The sequence below is a fragment of the Melanaphis sacchari genome, unplaced genomic scaffold (assembly GCF_002803265.2).
Source record: "Melanaphis sacchari strain LSU unplaced genomic scaffold, SCAv2.0 Contig50_pilon_pilon, whole genome shotgun sequence".
Lineage (NCBI taxonomy): Eukaryota > Metazoa > Arthropoda > Insecta > Hemiptera > Aphididae > Melanaphis > Melanaphis sacchari.
The window spans coordinates 2,222,699-2,249,751 of record NW_020271344.1 but is presented as its reverse complement, the minus strand read 5'-3'; the positions used below and the strand labels follow the sequence as shown (position 1 = coordinate 2,249,751).

The window sequence follows — 27,053 nt, the reverse complement described above, 5'->3', positions numbered from 1 at the left end:
TAACTATTATTATTGTTGTTGTGTTCTTAGAATTTTCATCATTAAACACACAATGATTTATAAATAATTACAAAAAAACAAAAAAAGTTAGTCACGTGACATATTGTGTTTAACATCAACTCTGGCCCATCAATATCGTAATGGCTACGAGAGATCGATACATATCGTGAATCGCAATACTAGCACATCGCGGTTGTAGACAGTCCGAATCACTATAATAATATGCTGATTAAAATAGACCAGTTATACTGACTGATCTACAGATTTAAGTAGAAAACCGGTTGTCTGGTGGTAGGGGGCAACGAATACATAATTAAAATGTGTAAATATCAACAAAATAAGAAAAAATAATAATTTCACGCTAAAATATAATAATACACGTAAGCATGTGTGTACATGGCATTATAATAAAAAATCAAAAAGGAAACGACAACATCGCCGTAAAGTTATTTGGTCCAGGATCGCCTACGGATCAGCTATTAGTCGTGGGATTAAGGGGCCAGATCGAGGAGTCACATATATCGGGTGGTAGACAGAGATAAATGGCACATAATGTACAGACTGTTCCGCTAAAAAACCATCGATCAACACCAATTTTTAGTCAATTAAAAAAAAAAAAAAAATTGTTTTCTTACAATTTGAAAGTATGGAGACATGATTCATTAATCATTATACAACATACAAATTGTATTATTTTAATAAATATTTACAAAAAATAAAAATTACCAAATATTAAAAGAACATTATTATAATTATTTTTTTTTAATTATTTAAAGTCAAGGCTAGTAGTTAATGGCTTAAATTTGATTTGAAACTAATTTTTAGAAATATTTTATAGCTGAATATTGAATACAAATTATGTCATACAAAAATAATAATGTAATATTATGGTTATTTCAAGCTAGATACAAAAATATTTTTATAAATCGCAATTTTTTTATAAGAAATCAGTTATATATATCACTCTGTATATGTTTTATTATTTATTCATTTATATTATAGTTCACACACACACAAAATACTATGCCTACACACGTAGGACACGTGGGCAGATTATTTCTGGTAGGGCACGCACGCACATTTGCGTGGGTTGGACCGAACACCATCGAATAGAACGAAGAGAACCCACCTGATGATGATTATGATTTGTTTTTCTTGAACACGTCGATAGACACGTTGGAACCGAAGACGGCACCTTAGGTATGTAGGCAATGGTTGTTTTAGATGGTAGTAACCCACTAGTATTATAATAAATTAGAAAATGAAACTTCAATTTCACTCCAGTCGTTACTTTTTTAACTTGTCGTTTCGTATTAAATTTTATTCAATACAAATTATTAATAATCATATTGATATTGGAAAATATAATTAGAACAAATATATCAAAGAGCATTGACTTGAGATATTTATGACTATGTACATTATATAAATTATACATTTTATAAATAAGTAATAAATCTATTTATTTATTATTATTTTCATAAAAATATTTTTTTTGTGTAATAATATTATCTAAATATTTAGTTTTTCTATATGACGTCTATAAGCTATACGCATAAATTATTGATAATGATATAATGTACTTGTTGATATTTGATTAATGTTTTAGAAATTTATTTCAAACACATACATTTGATGAAGCGCATTGTGACATTATGGTATACTTAATAATATTTTACTTGTCATATTCGTTCATTTGAAAAAATAATAAGTAAATAATAAATATTATATTCTGATAATAACAATTACTAATTATTATGAATGATGGACTTTGATGCAGATGTAGGCTACCCCCTAGTACCTGGATACACATTATGTTTACATCATGACATCATTATTTTAAATACCGAGTGGTAAGCGTATGGTTTTATTAAAAGTTCAAATGTTTAATATATTCAAAATGACGTCAGTCGTGATACATGAAAATGAGCTAATGCAATTACACATAAATATAATTATTATACACAGAATTATAATGTTAATTATTACTCTCTCTAAAGATTGTCTAATTGTTTTTATTTGACGGGAATGAATGATATGTTTGATAAATTTTAAAACAGAAAAATTAGTTACTTATCTAAAACATTTGAGTAACATTTTTTATCGTTTAAAAATCAGCATTGACTGTAACGAATTTTTTTCGGATAATTTAATTTTCGTTTTCAGGTGTGCAGGAGAGATCAGTGCGAAAAAATAGGTAACACTCTGTATACAACTTTATTTTGGCCAGTCTGGTGAGTTTCAACTGCTCGAAACTTGCGTAAATGTGCTACAACTGATGTCAGAGCGAATTAAAAATAGGCATTTGTATGTGTGTGTTGTTTGCCTTGGAAAGCATCTGCTAGTTATTTATTTATTTTTTTTTTTTGAATGTTATGAGACTGATACGGATGGCTGTTTGGTTCAAAATAATATAGGCGACGGGTTGATCTCATGTGAGTACGTAACTGACATTACAGGACTAATAAAAATATTAATGATTAATACCTAATATTGAAAAAAAATTCCTCGGAGTATAATAAAATGATATAATTGTTTTGTAGGTCATCTTGCTAATCGCTCCCCTGAACTACGCGCGCTTCATACATACATGACGCGACACGGTAAATTAAAGTCATTAAAGTTATTGCATATTATATATAACTAGCGTCGTTAATTATGTTTATTCAAGTATGCATTCATCATAGGTACTCACTATAATTATTTAAGTCAAATTAATATGAAGTTCTAAAAATAGAAACTAAATATTCGACTAATATTATTTTATATATTATTAAAATTATTTTCTAATAAAAATTACAATATTTTATACTCTACAAATAATTAAATATCATCTAATGTAAGATAAACTTCAGGCGATCTTTACAACAGTTACTAACAAATAACATTGTATCTATTCTATATATTCCGTGTTAACTGTTAAGATGATATAAGCAGCCTGCAGCTATATTAATAATCATCTATGACTATTCATATGATGTGTCTTGTATTAGTTCATGCACAGAATAATTGTATTAAAATATCATAGTCCAAATATTCAAACAATCAAATGCATAAGTTTTCGACACATTATTTGATAACTGATTACTCGTATTGAGGTATGCGGCCATGGTGGAAACGTAATAACTAATAAGAATAACACTAAAAAATTCAAAAACTCGAATACCTTAAAAAAGAAGTTCAAAGTGTAACTATCAAACAAGGTCAATAATTAATTAATTTAGGAAACGGATGACACCTGCAGTAGCACTAACAACACCATTTTTGTAACCATGTGTAGTGAGGTAGTTATGGTTGACATCATGAGCGTAGAGAGGGTGTGGCAGGGTGGCATTTACTCCCCTGCGCTTCAAACTAAATTCTATTTCTTATACCAAACGTAAATTTTACTATAAAATGTGGAAAAAGCAAAAAAAAAGTTTTTAGGTACGACTCGACTAAATTCTACAGTTACAAAAAGACAATTTTAAGTCACTGTAACTCCAGTCCAGTAATGGGTATCGAACCTACATACCAGAAGTTAATTTCCCGTTTCCACTGTAAACATATGGGTATAGTTACTAGTTATTTGGGTAATAATTAATGTTGTTTAATTATAAGTAGATACTTATAATGTATTATATTTAGTAATTGGTATTAAATAGTTACATTTTTATCACAATTTATGTGTCTTTTAATAGTACGATATTATGTTATATTATTCTCTCATATTTTATAGGTAGAGTATAAATAAATAAATGAAATAGATTATTCGAAAGAGTACTACGAATTTAGAAAAAAATGTAAATGAAATTAAAGATTTGACTTTTACCTAAAGAGAGTAAGATTTGATTAACATGGGAAAATTTAATCAAATATTCCAACTAGATAATAATATTATTTAATTTATTTCTTAGTGTATGATTTAGGAGAAAATTTCGTTGTTCGGCAAAACATTTTGCCTTAGAGTTAATTTTTTTTTAATGGACTATCGCAACCATTGTGGAATTAGGTTCCTACTAAAACATTTACCGGTCGATTCTCGCGTGTGAAGTGTACCTGTAAACTCTGGACGATCTCTTAGCGGTGACTGAATGTTGCCGGGACGGGTGCCACGCGCCAGTGGTCACCATCATCACGTCCCTTTCGGTCACGGCCGAACAACTCCTCCTGGCTGGCTGCACCGCGCGCCACCTCACGCCCGGCTGATGTAACAGCACGGCCGTCGTCGACCTCCGCCGCCGTTGATGTTGTTTTTGTAATTGGTGACCGTCGCTGTCCATAGAACGTTTGAGTCGCAATCACTGGTGCGTTTCGCGGCGAACCATCGTCGTAGCGGACGCAAAAGTCGCAAAAGTAGCAACAACAACTATGACAAGACTGTCGCCACCGCTTTCGATGAATGGGCGCGATTCGAAGTCGAACCGCCGATAATAACCGTCGAAGCGGTTACGCTGTAACGTCGTCGATATTAGATACCTTGGTATAATAAATGTGGTAGACGAAACACGCGCGGCCCCGGTAATACGATTTTACCTATTTCGATCACGATGGCGGCGTGGAGAAAAGCTTTTGAGGCGGTCACCGGTAACCGATTTCCATATTAGTGTTATAATAGATATAAATAATTTCTCGAACAATATTATTGTTGCAGTGATTATTTAATTGTTATTAAACATTTGACATTATACGATAGTTATGTTGTAATGTCAACTGAATGCATTGATTCGACTTGTCACGGGACACGATAGACCTAACCTCGCGAACGTTTGCGTCAATACTCCGTATAAGCACACGGTGCGGCGTAGGTACCGTTCATTATTCTGTTTCTTATTATGAATGTTATTGCTTATTACATGAGCGCAGTTAGTGGCAGGCGGTATACTGCGGCAAGTATTGAATGGTAGTGGTGGAGAACGTAGTGGAGCAGCAGGTAGTGGTGGTGATGACCTAACAAGCTACGATAATAATAAAATCACGATAAGTTAAGATAATACGACTCGATTGAGAACTTCATGTGAGCGCTTATTGCTTGGTGCATGTATTGGTGCCGGAATCGGTTAAAACAAACGACTATTGACATTGAAGTATTTGGATAAACCTATCTGGAAATAATATAGATAAAAACGAATGAAACGATATTGTAGGCTTCGTAATAAATTAATAATAATAAATCAAATGTCCGTCATTTAAAACTTGTTTGGAATATGAAATATTGTGGATAGTACGGTACCTACCAAAATGGTCTTGAGTAAATACCTGATACGTTGTTAAACTCTATTGATAATTAAATGGTAATATTATATTATTTTTTATTCAATATCAGAACGTTTTTAATATTCATTCTATTATAATACTTTTGTTCAACCAATAAACTATACACGGCATTTACCGTAACCCCGTTGAATGTTGAATTGAATTTTAATTTTAAAAATTAACATCTACCAGTAAATACTAGTTAGATATTAATTCTAAGTTTTTGTTTTAATTAAAATTCAATAAATTAGTTTATATTCCTTGTATTTTATTATATTCTTATACTCTAATTGCAACTATAAAAACCGCAAATAATATTATATTTCATCAAAATGTATTGCACATTGTTTAATAAAATTTAATAACGGCGGACGTACATAGAAACGATATTTTAAAATATTTGATCTACAAATTTTAAATATTAATCGGTACATTTAAATAATATTCAGTACGATTTTAATTTTTATTTCATAGAAATGTACAAAAAATGTGGTATTCCTCCCCCTCCCTTAAGAGGCGTTTTTACACTATTATTATAAATGTTATAAATATACCAAAATCATAACTTTCTTAAAAAGTATATTAATACATTTATTTAACATAAAGAATTAAAAATTGTCTTTAAATGAGAAATCTATTGTTAAATTTGGTATTAAAAACTAAACGTTAATATGTAAATTAATTTAAAAACTTTTAAAATAATCTACGTCAAAACGCAAATACTCCAATATAGGAGGTACCAATCCGTCGGAGAGGTATGAGGTGCATTTGTTGTGTTGTTTTTCGACGTTACCGGAATAATAATTTACATTTTATTGTTTACAGATTTATAAGGCGGTCACATGTCGTGACGAGTTCTGAGGAAACACACGGTGGCGTCACACGTGGATACGATTAATGATTAATATTATTATTCATTATTATTCGCTGCGGAGTCTAAACAAAATGCGTGTTTGGTAATACGACGAAGGATTAAAAATAAATTGCATCAGGAACGATAACGTTGTTATGACTTAAGTGTTACTCACCTCGAGTAGTGCAGCCATTAATGAACGTATTTTTAGGCACTTTAGTAAATATCGGATAATTTAAAAAAGACGTCAATTCGATCGTTTTGTCTTCGAAAGTACGATTGCGATTAAGTACCTACGCTGTTATCTCACTAGTCAGTCACCACGCGCCGCCAATGAATCGACGACGGTGATTATAATATTATAATTTATAACAATAACAACAACAACAACAACAACAACAACAACACCGTCGCAACTAGAGCTCTGACAATGAGACAATAATTCCTAGTAAGTAATAATATTATAAAATATTTGGTTGTCTCTTTTGTTTATTTTCAAGCGAATAACGATATTAAAATTATATTATTGTATTATATTATATAGTATAAAACGATAACGATAATGTTATTCTGTTCGCGATTATACTCGCTAGTCGCGTGTACCATACCGCTCAACCGCGACAACAACTGAACAACGGCTGGTTACTTACTGCTATTACGTACGGTAACTGGTAAGCATAACGTTGTAAAAGGTGCGGCGCACCGACGCGACTACTGGCGGTGGCGGACGGCTGTTGTGCAACGTGCGAGGGCGAGTGGTGGCGGTCGCGTTAATCTTTTTAGCTCCGGGCACGCGCACGCGCATCCAGCATCGCCACGATTGTGCAACGTTTTTATTATCATTATTCTTCTCCTGGCGTCTATCGTCGAGTTCTCAAAATACTCACCGCCGCCGTGTAAGTGAGTAGGTATCTGCGACGTAGCACGGACAAATAAACTAAGTTTATAACAACTGCTATAATTTATAGATCAATGGTTTGCGTATGTTTCCTTCAAAGTTTCTTTCGATTTTCCCTCAACCGGTCATGTTTTTCATCGTCTGCTTGAAGGCAGCGAATAGATGTCGGGCGACGGTGGAAATAAATCGCGGATACCGGAAATCCGCCGACGATAATACAGTTGGAAATTGACTGAGTGATAATCATGTAATGTGTTGATTGTGATATATGAAGAGAAAAAAAAGTACGTGTTCAATGCATTCAATAAGGTTTGCATTTGGCGTAACTGCGTAAGAGAAATTGAATTTTCAATTTAAAATTGAAGACAAAAGCGCATTTGTAAAGACATAGTGCCTTAGTCAATTATCATAGGAGCGATTAGAAATCAAACATATTGAAATAATATTATGATATAAGTTTTTACACCGTTCCTAAATTTGGTAGATGACAATTTTATTATTATCAATCATTCATTACAATAGCCGTTATTAACAATATCTAGTAAGTACACCAATATTTTAATATTACAAAACAATATCATATTTATTTAATAACAAACATAAGATTGGTCTGGGACGAGTGACGACACATACAGCAGCCATTAAGGTCAGAAATTAGACAACTTTTAAGACATTAGAATGGCAGTCGGCAGACAGCTTAAACTTCTGAAACCATACGACTTAATTTTATGAAATATTCAACATGATATTATATACTCGTACTTAACATTATTGACATTGTCTCAAACATTAAACTTAAATAATATATTCATATAATAATATGGTCTATATTCACATTACATTTTGCAATTAATAATAGAATATACTTATTTAGTATTTCTAATAGACTAAATTTCTTAGTATTTAATATTAATAATTTTGATATGCCCTTATTTAGTTTTTTAGACGACTTTATGGTTTGTATGATACACATTACACACATTAAACTTTTTGATAAAAATGACTACCTAATATAGAGATAAAGAAACAGCTGGTTTTTAAATTATAAAAATACATTATGTAACATATACAATTTGATCGCACAGCAACATACTTAGTTGTGACTTTGTATTGAATTAAATTACCTACCCGTAACAGTTAACGATGTAACGAACTCACGAGGAGATACCGATTTAACGACAGCTCGACAAATGTGCCCGTTATGGCTTTGTCCTTTTGCAGCTTGTATACAATTTTATCTCGCGTGTCTTCATGTTTTCTATTTTTTCTCTCACCATTTATTTATTGGTCACCTACTTAAATGAATTTGTTTCTTCACTTAGTAATATTTCTTGATAATTTTTTTGATTAAAAAACATCACAGCTCAACGATTAACAACAAATGCATATGTTTAAATAATAAACAATAAATACAATGATGCTATATTGTATAGAGTGATTTGTGGTTACTACTTTATTTAAGAAAATCATAACAAAAAAAGTATTGGCAATATCGATTTAATTTTTTTTTGAGTACAGGGGTACAAATAAAGTCTTATTTTATTAGGTTTTAAAAACGACATCACAGAGGTGACCACTGGCCACCGTCCTCGTCAATGCATTGAGATAGCCGAAATTTTAAATTACAGTTCAGTTTTTCTAGCATATCTGTGCCTATGTTGACAATAGCAGCACGAATATTATTTTTCAGCTGATCTTTAGACGATCCGTGTAAACTAAAGATTTAAAGTAGTCTCACAAAAGAAGTCACATGAGGCTAAATTTAGTAAATGCACAAATTACTGAAAATTATCTCTAAGAGAGATGAGCTGGTTTTTGAAGAATATTTCATCTTTCACATAATCACATGCATTTTTTCACGCAACATAATCGTGTGGATTAAGTTGTTACAATTTGTCTCATTGTGGAGTTAAAAATCGTTAAAATATCCGAATTTTTGCGTACAGATCGCCTAAGGAATATTTTAAGCTTCACCCTTATGCCTTATCGATTTTTTCATGATGTGTTCTGACAGTTTTGTAAAGTCCATTATATTTTTTTTTTTTACGCTTTCAGTATCTCTCAGTAAATAAATCGATTTCTGATCAGGCATACGACCTGTAGGTGCAATATTAAATTGTTTTTGGAATGCACACCAAGTTTGATGACCGAAAGACCGGAAGAAAAGTAGACTTCTGCGATAAATGCACATTTCGTTTGTCTAATGCATAGTTGATACTAAACTAACTTTAAAAAAAATGTATATTATATTATATTAAAATTTGCGGTCATAATATATATTTTAATAAAACTTTAAAATATTGTTGAAAATAACAAATTAATAAAACAAAGCTACACAATTATTGTTGGAAGTACTTAATTCTTTGGACAATTTTAATAATATTTCAATTTTCAACTATAAAACTTCTATAAATTGTAGGGACGTTTAAGATATTATTTAATATTTAAATTACAAGCTTGTCAGGAAATTATAGTCACTAATCATTAGTGATTATTTTAGTGCTTAGCCGAAATTCATTAAAATTTAAGGGGGATCAGTATAAGTCTATAAATAAGCCTATAATATAAAACAATTTTAGCTCTCCTCAAACCACTTCGACCTTACTATACAATAACATAGTATTTCCTTTGATAGGTCTTAGAGGAATCATTAAGAATCAGAAAGCTAAGTGAGGAGAACCTGCTGAGAAAACAGTCAGTGGTCACAGATTTTTTTTAAAGTCAATATTACAACTACATTGTATATTGTGTCGTATCCATAATTTGAGTTATGCTAAAATATTCCATATGAATCACGATTAGATTACTATTAAGCGAATTGTATCATGATTATAATAGAATACATACAAAATTACAGATAAAAAAAGTTGAGTTAAGGTGACAGACCAATGTAAAATATCATTATTACTGGGTCACCCAATTGTTTGTAAATAACGTAAGCCATACGGATTTTGTTACTGGACAGCCCCTTCCGCATTTGAAATATTATGTATTTTTCTATATCATATATTACTTTATATTTGTTTGTTGTTCACAAGCTATAGATTGTATATTTTCTATTTTTGATTAAAATAAATAAAAATAAAGTAAATCATATTATATGTATATGAGTTGTCGGTTATCGTTTGTGCATTGATTGTACACCTGTGTCAAAATATCGTACATCGTATTTGCGCATCAACATACCGAGCTACAGAAAGGTAAAAATGATAATTAAAATAATTATAAATATCAAATATTGGTTGAAAATTTAATAATTTTTACGATCATAATAAATTTACATAATAGCTTATCCTTCAAATTCAAAATAATATATAATAATTATTATTATTACAACAGTTTAATGTCTGGGAATTATAATTGAACTCTATATAAAATTTATTAAGTAAATCAGTTGTTTTAAAATATATCGAATAATAATTGAATTTTTGAATACAATAATTATATTATATCATTGTAATATTTTATAATTTTAATTTGTTATAATAAATATATATAAATATTAGTAATCAATCAATTTATAATAATATGAAATTAATTTCAATTAATACAATTGTTATAGTTTTAAAATTAATGATCTACAGAGTATAATTTATACGAATAGTTAGACTTTATTAATAAATAATAGGTATTAAAATTGCTAAGATTTACATTACAATACCGATTATTAGCGTGTTATAATTTTCATTAAAATTTATTTCAAGAAAAATTATTATAATATTTTTTTAATTGATTAATTATTAATTTATTCCATAATAGTAGTCATATTTATCATATAATGCAATTATTATATCTAAAATCGCAAAGTGAAAAATTAACGAAACATTTTTTTAATACATTAATTTAAATAATTTGCTAACTACCTAGTAGGTATTTACTACGTAAAATACAATTATTTTTAATCATTAAATTAACATTTAAGTATGTTTATTTATTAAAACACGTGTTGAAACATGAAATATTATTTTATATTTGACTTTTTGTGTAAACAATATTTGCCAAAAATAAATATACAATTTAATAAATATATAATATTTCAAATATTTTTGTATTCCTGAACAAATATTAAAACATATAAACATTGAAAATGGGACGTATATAATTATCTTCTTAAGGTATAAAAATTATTAAAAATCTCTAAATCCCGATGTTTCCTAGTTGCGGACAAAGTCACAAAAACCATGCGAGTTGCGGACGAAATCTAAAAAGGTAACATACGAATTGCGGACACAAATATAACATACTAATTGCGTACAATCAATTATTCGTGGTCCATGGCGTAAAAAATAGTATTTACGTACCATTATTTTTTTGTTTGTTGGTGGGCAAATTAGTTACTGATTATTGTACAGCACTAGAATTTTTAAAAAAAGTTCACCAATCCTACCAACTACTTTTCATATTGATTTTGAACAATCTACTCACTCAGCTGTTCGTCTAGTATGGCCAATGAGCAAAATAAAAGTATGTCGGTTCCATCTCGGACAAGCTTGGTACCAAAAAATACAGTTATTAGGTCTAGCTAAAGTATATAATACTGAGGGCGAAAATGGGAACTTTTTTAAAATCATTTTTTGGTCTACCGTTTTTGTCACCTAACGAAGTGGATGACTGCTTTACAGATGACTTTATGTCTACGCTGCCGGCTGGCTGTACTGCTATACACGATTTTACAGATTATGTTTTTTTGAACTATATAAATACAGATTCTGCAATATTTCCTCCAGAAATATGGGCAGAATTTTCTTCATCTATTTCACGAACCACAAATGCTCGTGAAAGTTTCCATGCTAAACTTAATGGTATGTTTTATCGCAGTCACCCTAATATATATCAATTGATCGAGGCCATAAATGAAGTACAGACTGGTAGCTATACTAAAATGAACTATACTGCTGTAAGAAATTTAAAACGAGCCAAAAGAACTGTCGAAAAAGAGGATATTATTAGTAAACAAATGTTGCAATATTCAAATGGTGAAATCAGTAGATTATCATTTATACATGCTGTTTCAAAAAAATTTTTGCCACAAAAACTATAAAAATGAAAAAGTGGTGAAGGGAAATATTTGTGTCCGCAACTTACGTGATTTTTATTTAAAAAAAACTTTGTACGCAACTAGTACTATGATAACGAAAAACGTGTCCGCAATTGTTATGTTACAATATTGACCTGAATAATTTCGTCCGCAACTAGTATGCGTCCCTAAATCCAACTAGGACATTTTTTAATGATATAAAGTAATCAATTATCACCAATAATTTTAGTTTAATTATTGATTCAATGTATTATTCTTTGCATTTTAACGAATAAGTTATTAAATTGATATTTCAAGCTACGAAAAAAAAAACTAACCGCTAGCTTTTATTTAGATTCGAGTTATTATTATTTACTTCTAAACGTTTAACTAAGATATAATTAAAATTTTAGAAACCAACTTACATTCTAATTGTATTATTTTTTATATAATAATAATTTACTAGATAATATACTACTAGAAACTATAAATAACTTCAACTACCTAATTGAAAAAATAAACGGCTAACTTGCCCAATTTTGATACTGTCTATAAACTTTGGATCTAATCAACTGAAATAGACAAATTATATTTATTATTCTATTTCTATAAAGCCTCAATATATTTCCTTTTTGGGTGTCTGTCATACCTAAATAATTAAACTCTTGACTACTTGTCTTTAAGTTGAAGTTGATTTTAACATATAACCATCAAATGATGATTTATGTCTTGCTATATTGTGCTAAATATTTCATTTATTCACTATATTAAATTGTTTTTCTATTTTATGCTTATAACTTATTAAGTATTGAATTTGTACTTTGTACTCTTACTTTTTCTGTATTCCGGTATTCAAATCCCGATCCCTGAAAATCAAAAACATTGGTTTTAAAATATATATATTAAATAGTATTTACAAATAGAATATATAGATATTTAATACATTTTGGTACTTAATAAAAGTAAAATAAACGATAAAAACTATATAAAAAAATAATTCTACAATATAATAATTTTACTTACATAATGCTTACATAATGAGAACACCAACTAAAATATAAACAACTCCATATACAGTTTACTATAAACTCAGTATTTTATAGATGTATAAAAACTGGAAAACATTGAAACTATTGATTAATGGCCAGTAGAGCCAACTTTTTTTAGTAAGACTTTAATAAAATAAAATAGTTCTGTATCAATACATACGTAACTACTTAATAATTTATTAGCCTGAATAAAAATATTACGTAAATATAGGGAAATAATATTTTAAACAAAAACTTAATCATTAATATTCACTTACTTAAGTATAATCAAACTTGATTATACCCATGTATAAATTAGATAAAACGTGTTCATGTAAAACTATTTATTTTTTATAATTTTTGAGTAAGCTTAGACTACTTTCACCTATTACAAAAATTATAGAAGATAATTTTTTTGAGGGTTTGACTCATCTATTTTGACTTTATATTTAACTTAAAAAATAAAAAGCAATTGTAAATTTAAATAATTATTAAATTGTTTAGAACAAATATTTAGACGAATTGATATATCATAGGTACCCTTACTAAGATTTTAACGCTTCGTTAATTTTATTAAGACTTATTTAAAATAAATTGAAACTATATTACCCTATTGAACCTTGCAGACCTGATTAAAGTACCGTATATACCAGTGATAGCCAATTTGCGGTCCGCCTTGGAAAACTTTGCGGCCCACGAGATTTATCAAACATCACTAAATAGTGAAATAAATAAATCAAAACTATTATATATTATCTACGTTAATAAATTTTATATTTTTTTGTATTATATTAATTTAATTTTATATGTGACCCGCTGAAATTTCAACACAATTACCTAAACAATTTTAATAAAAAATAAGTGGTTCGCGGGATCGTAATGTATTTTTAAAGTGGTCCGCAAGATAATTATTGGGTTGGCTGTTGACTAACTCTGGTATATACTATTCTCCTTAGAATAGTGTGAACCAATTTGGATGCAGCCATTTTACGATAAAGCTTGAAGTCTAGAAATTGAAACTGAAATTAAAAATATCGGTATTTTAATCAGAACTTTTTGAAAATATTAAGACCGTAACAGAGGAATGGCATAGTGTCGTGACACTGACTATGTCTAGATCAGAGTTAATACCAGATACATATAGCGTACAGACGCTGCAGGGAAATAATTGGACCTTTAAAGACTTAAATCGAAACTGGTACTAATTTTTGTTGGTATTGAATTTTTTATTTTATTTAGATTTTATTCGTGGAAATAAGAGTATGTTAAATAAATAGTCCACTAGATCTAATTGATGTTGTAAATGTATACATCCAATATTCTATTTCTGTAATTATTTGTAACAGTTGCAGTCCTAGAAAACAATAAAAACAATGAAATATAAACAGTTATCTATATTTTTCGTTTATCTATTTAAAAAATAAATATTATACATAATATTATGAAACATTCAATTATATAATTCAAATAAGAAAATAAATTAAAATTAATAGATTATATGTTGAATTCCGTTTAGATAGTATAAACTAAAAATAATATATATTAACTAAAATTATAGTTATCTATATACCTATAACCTTAAAAAATTTTTAGATCCAGTAAAACATTTTGGAAAAATAAAATAAATAAATGTTTTCATACCAATGTTAACGGTAAATTAATAATTAATAATTTCAATATTTGATCTTCAATAATTGTCATCGCGAATAATTTCACGCAAAGCCATATAAAATTTATATTAGCTTATAAATTTGATGATTTTAACTAAATATGCTTAGAAATGATTTCACGAACTTTAGAAATTATGTACAGTATACCTATAATGATTCCTGTAAATACATTAAAAAAAAAAAATGTATTCATATGTATAATATATATACCAAATACATCACTTATGAGATGCACACTATATTTTATTGTATAAAAACGTTAAGACAATAATTCAATTTTTTTTTTGTAGTCACCTGAATGATATGAAAGCCATTAATGAAAACAAACATCCCAAGAACATAAAATACACACTGTAGATTAAAAACTGAAAAAATATATCATTAAAATACTCAAATTGTATTTTAACATAATAATATAAGACATTTAAGACATTCAATTAATATTTTTAATATGTTTACTAAAATAGTTTTTGATAAATTCTGGCATTTTTTAAAGAACTGTTATGATAAACTTACCCTTAATTTATCTATTCTCCATATATTTTACGTAAATAAATTAACAATATAGCTAAAACACTATCTTTTAACTAATATTATATATAATATAATATGTTTAGTATTTTTTATCAATATTTATATAATAAAAAGTGTGTGGTTATATAATATAAACCTTAATACAAGTCTTACCTGTTGATGAATATCAGAATAAAATAATTTATCTTCAATGATAATAACGGTAAATATAATAATTAAGATATACGCAATCAATTTATTAAATCCAAATATTAAAGCATAACAATTCCTTTTCAAAAATTTGGCAACCTCTGAGCTAAAATATTCAAAAATATTTGACATTAATACTGAAAAAATATCAATTAGCATTAAAAAACAAAATACACTCTCTATAGTTTATATATCATAATCTATTTATTACAATAATATATTATATCAATTATTCAAAACAAAATCAAATAAACTTTCAGAGAAATAAATTTGTATCACTGAATTATTTCCTTAATATTACATTTTGATTATACCTTGATATTGTTGCCATAATCTGATATGCGCAACTGAATATTATATAGTATGCATACGATTTTGTTAAAGATTTAGTTAAAGAAAGAAAATATAACATGATTCCAAGTCCCATAGCCACTAATGCCATTAAAATGTCTCCATATTTTTCCCATTCTCCGTTAACTCTTCCAAACGCATATATAGCAGCAGCGCCTCAACGAATTTAAAAACAATAATATCAATATAATAAAATATAATCAAGACGACAAGACATTTAAAAATTATTTAAAATACGTTGAATTACCTAATAAAGAATAAATAAATATTATTAAAAATAGTTAAAATAACATTTAAATCTTAGTGTTTAACTTTGATTAAAAATAGGTGTATTGGATGTATAAATAAAAAAAAATTGCAATCTTTACTTAATAGTGTGGTCAATGATTCAACTGCACCGTTTAAAGAGTTTCGTTCGCCGTGTGCTTCAATTTCTTCCCAATGAAGTTGGATATAATGAGAAACCTAAAAAATCCGGTCTTACATAAATCTATGATTAGTTGTAAAATATTTAATTTAATATCCACTATTATTTAAAATGAAAAATATTTACCAATACATAACCACTGAGTGACAACGACCACCAAACTGACCATTTAAATACGTTAGCATCCGTGTATGCTACATGAAAATCATCCCACAGCTTTTGAATAACTTCAGAGCATTTCATTTTTATAAAATATTTCTATATTCATATAATCAATAGTATCGTAAATATTATATTATTATTAGAAAGAATATTATATTTTACACACTTTTATATTTTTTTTATGTAGATTTATAATAGTAGATTCATTAATTTTTGTTTGAATAATATTTTTACTATCATTTACAAATAAGTCTAAAGCGGATTCTTTTTCTTTATAAAAATATAAACTAAACTTAACTGGTGGCATAATTAATGACCATATCGTAGTTAAAACCATGCCTAAAACAAATTTTTCAAATGCAAGTTAAAGTGTAAACAGTAGGTTGACAAAAACAAAATGTAATATTATTAATATTAAAAAGTTATAGATAAAATATATTTATTATCAAACATATAGGGATAATATACGAATTATTTTTATAGTAAATATCATTAAAGATATTAATGTATTTAATGTTCCTAGAAATATTATTTATCTTTTTGATTGTTGCAGCACATATTTTTGATTTCATATTCCCAAGTAAGTTATTTTTTCAATAATAATTTAAGATTAATCAGTAATAACTTATAAGTTTTATTTGATATTTTAATGGAATTACTCTTTAATCTGCCGATTTTAACGGAAATATATTCTGTTTAGAAATTTAAAATAAAAAGATATGCCGTCATTTAAAAGATTTGAAAAAAATGAAAATTGTATTTATTTTTTTAAATATTTTTCAGTGTAATCACTTTTAATTATATAATATATTATATTATATTTAAATATAAAAATATATTTCTGAGAACAGTAATTTTTGAAAAAAAAACCCATATAATTTAATATTTATTCACCAAGTATACTTAAGTAGAGTAAATATTCGTAGCTTATATTATATGATATAAGAACTTGAGCTATTATACCACAACTACATTTTCCAATCATAATTGAAGTTTTCACTATGCTAATAGCGATCTGATATTGATCTTTGTTCTTAATTTTTGCAAACATATATGTATAATGTGCAACTTCAGCTGCTCTAAAAAGCATTAAAAATATTTGACTTAACTAAAAAAAAAGAAATTATAAATTTTAAATTCGCATGAATTTGTTATGTAAGAAAAAAATAATTTTAAAATAAATTTAAAAAAGAGTTAGGTATACATACTTTTAGCAAAATTATTGTTGGAGATCCTAACAGTAAACTGTATGATATTATACCAGATAATCCATTTAAAATTATTATTGGCTTGTATTGTAGATAATCGGTGATGAGGAATATAATTACTATGAATAAAACGCTAACGTAACTACTCATTGGATAAACCTCTTCTCTAAGCTATATTAAAATTTTATATAATAATAACATTTTAATGCTGACTTTATATGGACATTAAATTTATCTATAGAACTACAATATATATATTTTTTTTTTTTTTAAATGTCAAACAATACTTAACAATTATACATTTATCAGCATTATCATTAGGTTACAAATTAATTAAGTTGGTTTTATAATAATAACATAAATTAATGAGGATAAAAGAAAATTAAAAATAGAAATGTATATAAAATATCATGAAATATATTAAATGCTTTCAAATTTAAAATATAATAATACTTTAAAAATATAATTTAAATAATAAAAACAGTAGGGTACGATGAATTATTGTTATTCTATACAGTATCTTCTAGATACTAATCCATGTATTCCTTTTTTAAGACTCATAATTGTGGGTTTTTAACATACATTTTTACGCATAAAATCGATTCTGAAACCTTTTTTTTATAATAACTATATATTATTTAAATATATTAAGTTCTTACAAATGCGAAAATCTATGGTTTATAACTACAATTAATAGCTATATAGGTATATAAATTTTAGTTCATTAATACTGGTAAACTTACTGTTCTAATCGTATATTTTTCTGGAAGAAACCTCAGATATTTAATAATAAAAGGATCTATTGGACGGAATTCTCGAAGTATGACATACACCGAGACTATTATGCATACCTTTTTCCAAGATTCCATATTTAGTTCTGAAATCAATATTATATATATATTTTTTTTTAATTTTATTCAAAACTAATTCAAAGTAAAATGACTAAAATGTAAAGTAATTGTATATTCTTGATTTTTTTAATAATAAAAACAAACAATTGATGTTGTATTTATAAATGTTTATTCTATGATCATATTATCTTAGTTCTTAAGATCCTACTATTTTAATTCGTGGTTATTACGCATAAATTTATATCACAATAATACATTATTGATTTTGTTAACTACACACTAAAATAACTGGCCATTTAATTTAAAAAAATATTGATCTGTTGAATTACTGATTTAATCTTTTTACTAAGAGGAATACGTATAATTGTTAGTAAATAAGTATTATTTGTACTTCCCTCTTTATTTTCGGCTCTCAGATATGACTTTTTTAATTTTGGACACCCCTTCCCAAAATAGATACATTACCCTTGAAAAAATGTATTATTTTTAATTTTTATTATAATTATGTTATATAGATATAGTGTATTGTGTGTACTTTACAATATATCACAGAGAATTATTTTAATAATTATTTTAGTATATTGTCAATTATTCAAGGTTGATAAATATACTTATATATATATTCATGTTAAGACATAAGAGATACTAGATCTTCTTTGTAGGGGAGCCAAAAAATATTTGAAGTAAAATATTGACACTTTTTTGTTCAAATTTTTAGACTAGTTGTCTATTAAAAACAATATTATTTTTTTAACTAAAACTGATATATTTTAATACTTCTTTTTAAATCCTTGTTAAAAAAAATGATATGAATTTTAGAAGAGAATAATTAATAATTTCATTATTTATACCATTCTATACACATATTTTAAAACTCCATGCGTCGATCAGCTGGTCTCAATTTTTTGAAAGTTTCAATAATTTTGTCGAGGTTTACATTGTATACTAGTTTCTGTTATACGAACATAGTCAAAGGGTTATTTAACGTTCTAACAAAATAGCTCTTCTACCTAAATTTAGTTTATCCTACCTATGTAGAATTTTAAAAATAATCTTTCACATGAACATGTTGTTACAAAAACGACAATGAATGATTTTAAAGCTTTAAATACATTACAAAATATAACTTCTCTGTTGGTTCTAACATGGTTAGGTAGTTAATCCATTCACTCTTGCTTGAAAATGTAATACAAGTTCATAAATAAGTTGTCTGTATAACGAGTTTTAAGACTTTGAAAGTTTAAATTTTGACTGAATTCGTCAAAATTATGAATTTGAAAAAATTATTTTAGTTAAAAATGCTTAAAATTTTTAATTTATATAACTTAAAAATGAAATAAAAAATATCTTATAAGTTATAAGTAGTTAAAAATATCAAACAAATATAAAAACACAATTTTTGTTTATAAACATTTGAATTTCAAATATACATAATATTATATAAAATCAAACTACGAATAAAAGTATTCATTATTTTGATATAATTCAAAAATATTATTTATGAGAACTTTTTTATGTTTATAATGAATTTTATTTTCCCACAATGAAATTTTCAAAACATGTAGATTATTTTTTAGATACGATTATGAATATATTCACCACTGTTTATCAATAAAATAGTAATGACTCAAAACTTAATAGTAAGCAAATAAAGCAATAATATAATATGGCCTAGCCTAATATAACTTAACCTAACCTAAAATAATAAAATATTAAGTACATTTATAAATTTTATGATTTTGTCAAAAACTTTATCAACCTATCTTATTATTAACACTAAAATAAAAAAATTGAAAGCAATAACAAAAAGAAAAAGCATATTATAAAATATACTTAGTGGTAAAGACAGATCGTTTTTGCTCAGTATTGTTTTTTGTGTACATTTATATACCTACTATAATTAAATTCAAATTTAGAATATCCATTTTAGTGACCTGAGCTTAACACTGTTCAGAAGATTTGTACCCACTTGCTCGAACAATTTTTTTTTCAATTATCTAATAGATAATCAGTGTTTTCTACGTACCTATAGCTTATATATTTTTTTGTCTTTAGCTCATTAACATTTTGAGATAGCTACACATTTTGATTTATAAATGTAAATTTATAATTTTATAATCAAAAACAGAATTCTTTGTTAAGAATATTTATACATAAATATAAAATTATAAAAAATAAATACTCTACGAAATACCTAATTAGCTATTGCTGTTAAAAAATTTAAACATGTTTATAAAATATCTTATATTATTGTGATAAATACAAAATAATAATTTATAATTATGTTCAAAACGGTTAAATAAATAATTTCTGTTAGTAGCTTGGTATATTTAAATAGATTACTAATTGTTTAGCTGAACTATTAATTATATTTTTTTTTTTTTTTTTAAGAGCATATTTACAGTGATACATTGAATATTAATCATACTAATATTATTAACGTTAGTAATATATCTAATATAGTATTATAGTATATAGGTATAAACTATAAACATATAACTACCTACATTTAAAATATATTTAATTATGAAAACATTTTTCCTATATCACCTTAGTTAATTATTATAATGAGATAATAGTACAATAAAAATAATATTAGGTAATTGCAGTTCATTAAAATTATTTTAATATGGAAAAAACATTTTCGAAATATCTTTTTAAGCAAACTACAATTAAGTAATTTTTCAATTCAATATATTATGTGTTATTATATATATCATTTAAATGTTGCCGTACACATTTGCTAAACAAACTTTCAAACTGCATTAAATAATGCGCATTTTTTTTTTTTACCATACCATACTTTTTATAACAATTAAAATAATATTTCAAGTATATTGTGTAGATAAAAACTATGAGTATAAATTATAATAGGTTCGGTAGGTAGAATATTGAACAAGTATTAATAAATAGGAATATTTCAATATTTGTCCTTTGCAAATGTATTGCTCTTAGTATTTTTATATTTATTCACCACAACAATTTTTGAATTAGTTACAAAGTAGAACAAATAAGTCATATTATTATTGTTATTCTTAGAATTCGATAATTCATAAAAAATGTATTAAATAGTCTATCCAATAAAATGTAAACTTAGTTACATCATATTAAATAATTTACTACTTAGTATCTATTTAATGTATCTATAAAACAGTAACATCTATTGAATTTCAATGACTTTATCATAATTATCTCTTAAAAATTTCATATGTAAGAATTACAGTACATGGGAATATGACTATAAGAGTCTATATAAGTATTATATATATTATACACTAGGTATCTAGATCTACTGAAACCCTTAAGGTTTCGGTGTGTTTTTTGATCCTAAACTTACATTTAATACTTATAAATTCACTTGTAAAAATAATGCCTTAAAACAGTTTACATTTATATACCAAAGTTGTGTTAACTTCAATGATGAAAATGTTTTTGTTTCAATTTATTTTTCATTATCGCGATCTATTTTATTTATAACCTTAAACTAAAAATTTTACCACTAATACCCTACTGTTACGAATTATGAACGTTGTAAATATTTATAAAATTGGTCCGTTTGGTTCAATTTCTTTTCTTTTATTTAAAAATCATATTTCTGTACAGATCTAATATATTATACACATTAACATTGATATACCTAAATATTGCTAATTCCTGTACTATTAATAACTAAATATATTAATAATACTATGGTGTACTAAATATACTCATTTTAGGTATATTATTGGGTCTAAACCCGTTTAAATATTTTAAATAAATAAATATTAACATAACTGTATAAGTTAGTCTGGTACCTATGCTAGTAAGTATTTAAGTATTTAGTAACTTAAGATCGCTAACCCTGAAAATGTCTATTCAATTTAGATAATTCTATTTATATTATCATTGATTATAAATACTTTATAATCAATACAATTTATGTACCTATACCATTAAAATAATATGTCACTTGGCGTAAGCAAATATTGTTTAAATTAGTTTTAAAAAATAGTTATTTTTTTTTTTTGCAATTAACTATGATAAATATTATAAATACTTATCTATTCTAGTCAGTTTATTTAGTTTATTAGAGTTATTTCTAAATATTGAGTAGTTGAATTATTATTTCATTTATTCATTATAATATCTATCAGAATAATTATCTAAATTTATAATGCTATATTTATATGCATATATGAACTATAACTACGATTGTCTATATTTTAATTATATAACTCATAAATCTTTTCAACTTTGAATAGTTAAAATTAATGAAGTCGTATTACAAAGAACTTATACACATATCGAATAGTTTTAAGTTCTTCAACACTGACGATGAATTTTATTAGCGTATCTGTCCGTCAATATTATTTTTATATTAACTACTAAAAATATACTTAAATACATATACTAATTTTCAATAATACGTACATTTTATGTCATTATTTTCATTGGTATCACAGTTACAATCCTACAATAGTTTTTAAATTTTTAAATTATGATAAACACACTTACTTATTATAATATGTAATAACTTGGACCGGTCGAACCGTAAAATATTGTAAAATCGACACGCACAGGTCTCGAAAACTTTGGTCGATTTACAGTGACAGTGACGACAACGTTGTGAGTTAATGTCGGCGTTGTTTTTGCTGGACAAGCGAGCAATAATTATTGTGTATATATTATGTTGGCGAGTTCTTTGAATTTCCCTCGCCATTTCGGTAACGATTTTAATCAATTTTAACCGCGTTATTGGTAGCTTAATTCATACATAATATATACAACAACAAAGATATTCGATTCTTTGAGGTTATGTTTCATTATCATTTCAATTTCGATTAATCATTATGATAACGTAAAAAGAAAAGCAAAACAACAATAATCATATTCTCGTCCTCGGTTCCTTGCATTAGACATCAAACGGTTAACAATAATATTTTTACACAACTCACAAATTTACAATTTAAACACAGTAATTTGCAATGGAAGAAATCGGTATTGTCTTACCAGAAAGGGTACGTATTTAGTTCTGTAAAATTCATATTTATAATATTAGTCACGTATTATACTCTTGTGTACTTGTTCTATGATTTTACTAGTACCATAAATATCATATTCTTCTTAATTTCTAATTGAACACTAAAGCAATACTTATTGCTTTATATTTGTTTTTACCACTTCGAATAATAATATTTATAAATACTTTTTATAAATATTTTATCATCATTTTTATGTCATTAATGTTTTACTATTTTTTGTTACTTAATACACACATACACATAAACATAAATTTATGTTGTAATTTATACATATTTTTATTACAAAATACTGAAAAACACAACATATGTTAGGTATATCTATCAAATGTAATAGACATTCATGCATTGTTTCTATACAATGTATCTGTTGAGGTCATCAAGTACTTAATTATTTGATAAAATTTTGATTTATAATAGATTTTAAAAACCAATTTTATACAAAATTTATTAACAAACTAGTAATCTATTTTAATAAGTTTATTTTCTCATTTTTATGTAACAAAGTTTTTTCAATATATAATTTATCATTTAAATGATTTATGTAGGATGTGTTAAAAATATTTACAAATTAAATGTTTAATGTTTATAATGGTCAAGTTAATGTATTTATTGTTGTAGGATGATAGTCAAGATGCTAAACCCACTCTTCCTAACTTGAATAATGTTGAGGCATGTCTAGACAGTTTAGACCATTATTCTAGATATAAGGTAAATTTCAGTTATTCATTTTTAATTATATTATGAATATCAAAATTATTGTTACCTTATTATTATGTTATTGAAATATCTAGCGCTTACAAAGGTATTTGGAATTTTTGACTGTACAAGAAGAATATATTAAAGATGAACAACGTAATTTAAAAAAAGAATACTTACACGCACAAGAAGAAGTGAAACGTATTCAAAGTGTCCCTCTTGTTATTGGTCAATTTTTAGAAGCAGTTGACCAAAATACTGGTATTGTTGGAAGTACTACTGGGTCAAATTATTATGTACGTATATTGTCAACAATCGACCGAGAATTACTAAAACCATCTGCTAGTGTTGCATTGCATAAACATAGTAATGCTTTGGTTGATGTATTACCCCCAGAAGCAGATTCCTCTATATCTATGCTACAAGCTGGTAAGTTATCTTATTCTCTTTAGTTTTTCTAGTTATCCATATTTTCCATATACCAATTATTATATGTTTATTTATAGATGAAAAACCTGATATCCAGTATGCTGATATTGGAGGTATGGATATGCAAAAACAGGAAATTCGAGAAGCTGTTGAATTGCCACTTACACATTTTGAACTATATAAGCAAATTGGTATTGATCCACCACGTGGTGTTTTAATGTACGGACCACCTGGGTGTGGTAAAACTATGTTGGCTAAAGCCGTGGCTCATCATACTACTGGTAATTATAAATTATACAAACAATTTTAATTAAATCAAAAAAAAAAAAAAATGATTTGTTAAAATGTTAGAATTCAATATTTTGACAATCATTACAATTATATTAATTTATTTTCTAGCTGCTTTTATTCGTGTGGTTGGTTCAGAGTTTGTCCAAAAATACTTAGGAGAAGGTCCTCGTATGGTACGTGATGTCTTCCGTTTAGCTAAAGAAAATTCACCTGCTATTATATTTATTGATGAAATTGACGCAATTGCTACTAAACGTTTTGATGCCCAAACGGGAGCTGACCGTGAAGTGCAGCGAATATTACTTGAACTTCTTAATCAGATGGATGGTTTTGATCAAACAACTAATGTTAAAGTTATAATGGCTACCAATCGAGCTGATACCTTAGATCCAGCTTTATTACGTCCTGGTCGTTTGGACCGAAAAATTGAGTTTCCATTGCCTGATCGTAGACAAAAGCGTTTAGTATTTTCAACAATAACGGCTAAAATGAATCTCAGTGAAGAAGTTGATTTAGAAGATTATGTGGCCAGACCGGATAGAATTTCTGGAGCTGATATTAATGCAATTTGTCAAGAGGTAATATATATATATATTTTGTGTTTTCTAATCATATTTGGTACTTTTTGATAATTGTAACTATCAAGTATAAAATTTTTCGTTGAACTCCATTCTGTTATTGCAACTACTCTAGGTTTACAGTGTTTTATAGTTTTATTATTTTAAGATAAGACAGTAAACTTGAAACTACCAGAAAATTGTATATGTAATTGCTATAACTGATAAATACCTAATTTTATAATCATTACTTAAATAATATTAAAGTTTCTTATTAAAAAAAAATTATAGAAGCATAAAATATTTAATATTAAATTTGTGTTAATAGGATTTTTTATTTAATTCTTCAAGTATATTTTCTATATTTATATATATCAATTAATTGTTGTAATTATAAATATTAGCATTAATTGTTAACTTACCAGAATTATTAATATTTAACTATATTTGTTGGTAATTTACTATCAAAAAGCATTTTTTTTACATTATATTAGAAAATATTTTTATTTATTTAAAATCAATTGAGTCATTCATACTTATTTGCTATAGATATGGTTTTTTTTTTTTTTTAAAAAAAAGCAAATCTTATGATGTTTTATCACATTAAACTTTTAATTTCATTTAATAATAAGAAATAATATTTTGATCATTGATATATTTTATTATACCTCAGTCTACATTACTCAGTAGCTCACTAACAAATTAACTAACATAAATGTTACTAATGTATGAAATGTATGAGGATAGCAGATTATATTACTTTTATCATACTTATCTAAACGGTTTATTCATTAGTTTTATTAACTAAAATATTTCTACTAATAAGTAAATACACTTTTAAAATTACAGAAAATATACAAAATATTATGAAATATCTCACACATTTAATATGAGATTTAAACAAAAATTTATTCAATAACCAGGTTATTATTTACGTTACCTGGGGTGGCCAACCCAAATGATCTTGTGTGGTTGTTTACAAAATTATATAATTCATGTTAGATTTAGACTCGGTACTAAAATTAAAAATATTTTGTAAAAGTTTGATAAGTCTCCTGGTTTGTTGTAATTTTATCCAAGATTGCACTGCGAATAGGCTACCCAGGCACTAAACCATATAAAAGACTAGTAGATCACTTACTAAGCTTAAGGAAGTATAAATGACTTAGGTTAGATAACTACTTATTAAAGGTTATTATCACTGAAATCAATCATACTTATATTAAATAATATGTATTTTATTTTATAGGCTGGAATGCATGCTGTACGTGAAAATCGTTACATTGTGTTACCTAAAGATTTTGAAAAAGGTTACAAAAACAATATCAAAAAGGATGAATCAGAACATGAATTCTACAAATAAATATATACAAATAAGTAATAACAATGAACCTGTAATTTTATTAAATTCAGATACACTATTTTTTTCTAATAAAAACAAGTTTGCATATAATTATTCCATTTTCTAATTTATTAATTGTATTAAAAGTAATTAATATAATTTCTAAATCAATTTCAAAAATAATGTATTTTTATTTGTTTGTAATATTTTAATTAGAATATAATATAGTATATAATACAAATCTATGACTAATTTGTTTATTATTATTATTATTATGGTATGTTGTAAACAAAA

The 27,053-nt window shown here is 26.2% G+C and overlaps 3 protein-coding genes across 8 annotated transcripts in view; 1 reads left to right on the top strand and 2 right to left on the bottom strand.

The window, feature by feature from the left end:
- LOC112599412 overlaps positions 1 to 13,043 on the bottom strand; it is a 32,316-nt gene extending 19,273 nt beyond the window's left edge. Inside the window, exons 1-3 of one of the 6 annotated variants that reach the window (XM_025346319.1) lie at positions 6,264 to 6,523; positions 4,516 to 5,084; positions 4,039 to 4,433 (exon numbers count right to left, since the gene is read on the bottom strand). In XM_025346319.1, the coding sequence (XP_025202104.1) occupies positions 4,039 to 4,262 (224 nt within the window). In that variant the 5' untranslated portion in view covers positions 4,263 to 4,433; positions 4,516 to 5,084; positions 6,264 to 6,523. Of the gene's footprint in view, positions 1 to 4,038; positions 4,434 to 4,515; positions 5,085 to 6,263; positions 6,524 to 12,836; positions 12,870 to 13,026 lie in introns of those variants that run through there. The other 5 variants (XM_025346321.1, XM_025346324.1, XM_025346322.1 and 2 more) reach the window with 5 other exon arrangements.
- A 1,275-nt stretch (positions 13,044 to 14,318) lies between these two features.
- Positions 14,319 to 23,002, bottom strand: LOC112599406 (thiamine transporter 2-like). The gene is made up of 11 exons (XM_025346309.1): positions 22,918 to 23,002; positions 18,316 to 18,449; positions 17,573 to 17,743; positions 17,259 to 17,472; positions 16,531 to 16,703; positions 16,329 to 16,460; positions 16,144 to 16,240; positions 15,739 to 15,931; positions 15,389 to 15,530; positions 14,996 to 15,066; positions 14,319 to 14,385 (listed from the first exon to the last, which is right to left on the bottom strand). Exons 2-11 carry the CDS (start codon positions 18,439 to 18,441, stop codon positions 14,319 to 14,321), a joined length of 1,386 nt encoding a protein of 461 aa, XP_025202094.1. The 5' UTR covers positions 18,442 to 18,449; positions 22,918 to 23,002.
- Positions 23,003 to 23,260: 258 nt separating this feature from the next.
- On the top strand, positions 23,261 to 26,848 carry LOC112599294 (26S proteasome regulatory subunit 6B). The gene is made up of 6 exons (XM_025346119.1): positions 23,261 to 23,420; positions 24,063 to 24,152; positions 24,236 to 24,569; positions 24,647 to 24,850; positions 24,969 to 25,438; positions 26,667 to 26,848. The coding sequence occupies exons 1-6, from the start codon at positions 23,388 to 23,390 to the stop codon at positions 26,778 to 26,780; spliced, it is 1,245 nt and encodes a 414-aa protein (XP_025201904.1). The 5' UTR covers positions 23,261 to 23,387; the 3' UTR covers positions 26,781 to 26,848.
- Positions 26,849 to 27,053: the final 205 nt, after the last annotated feature.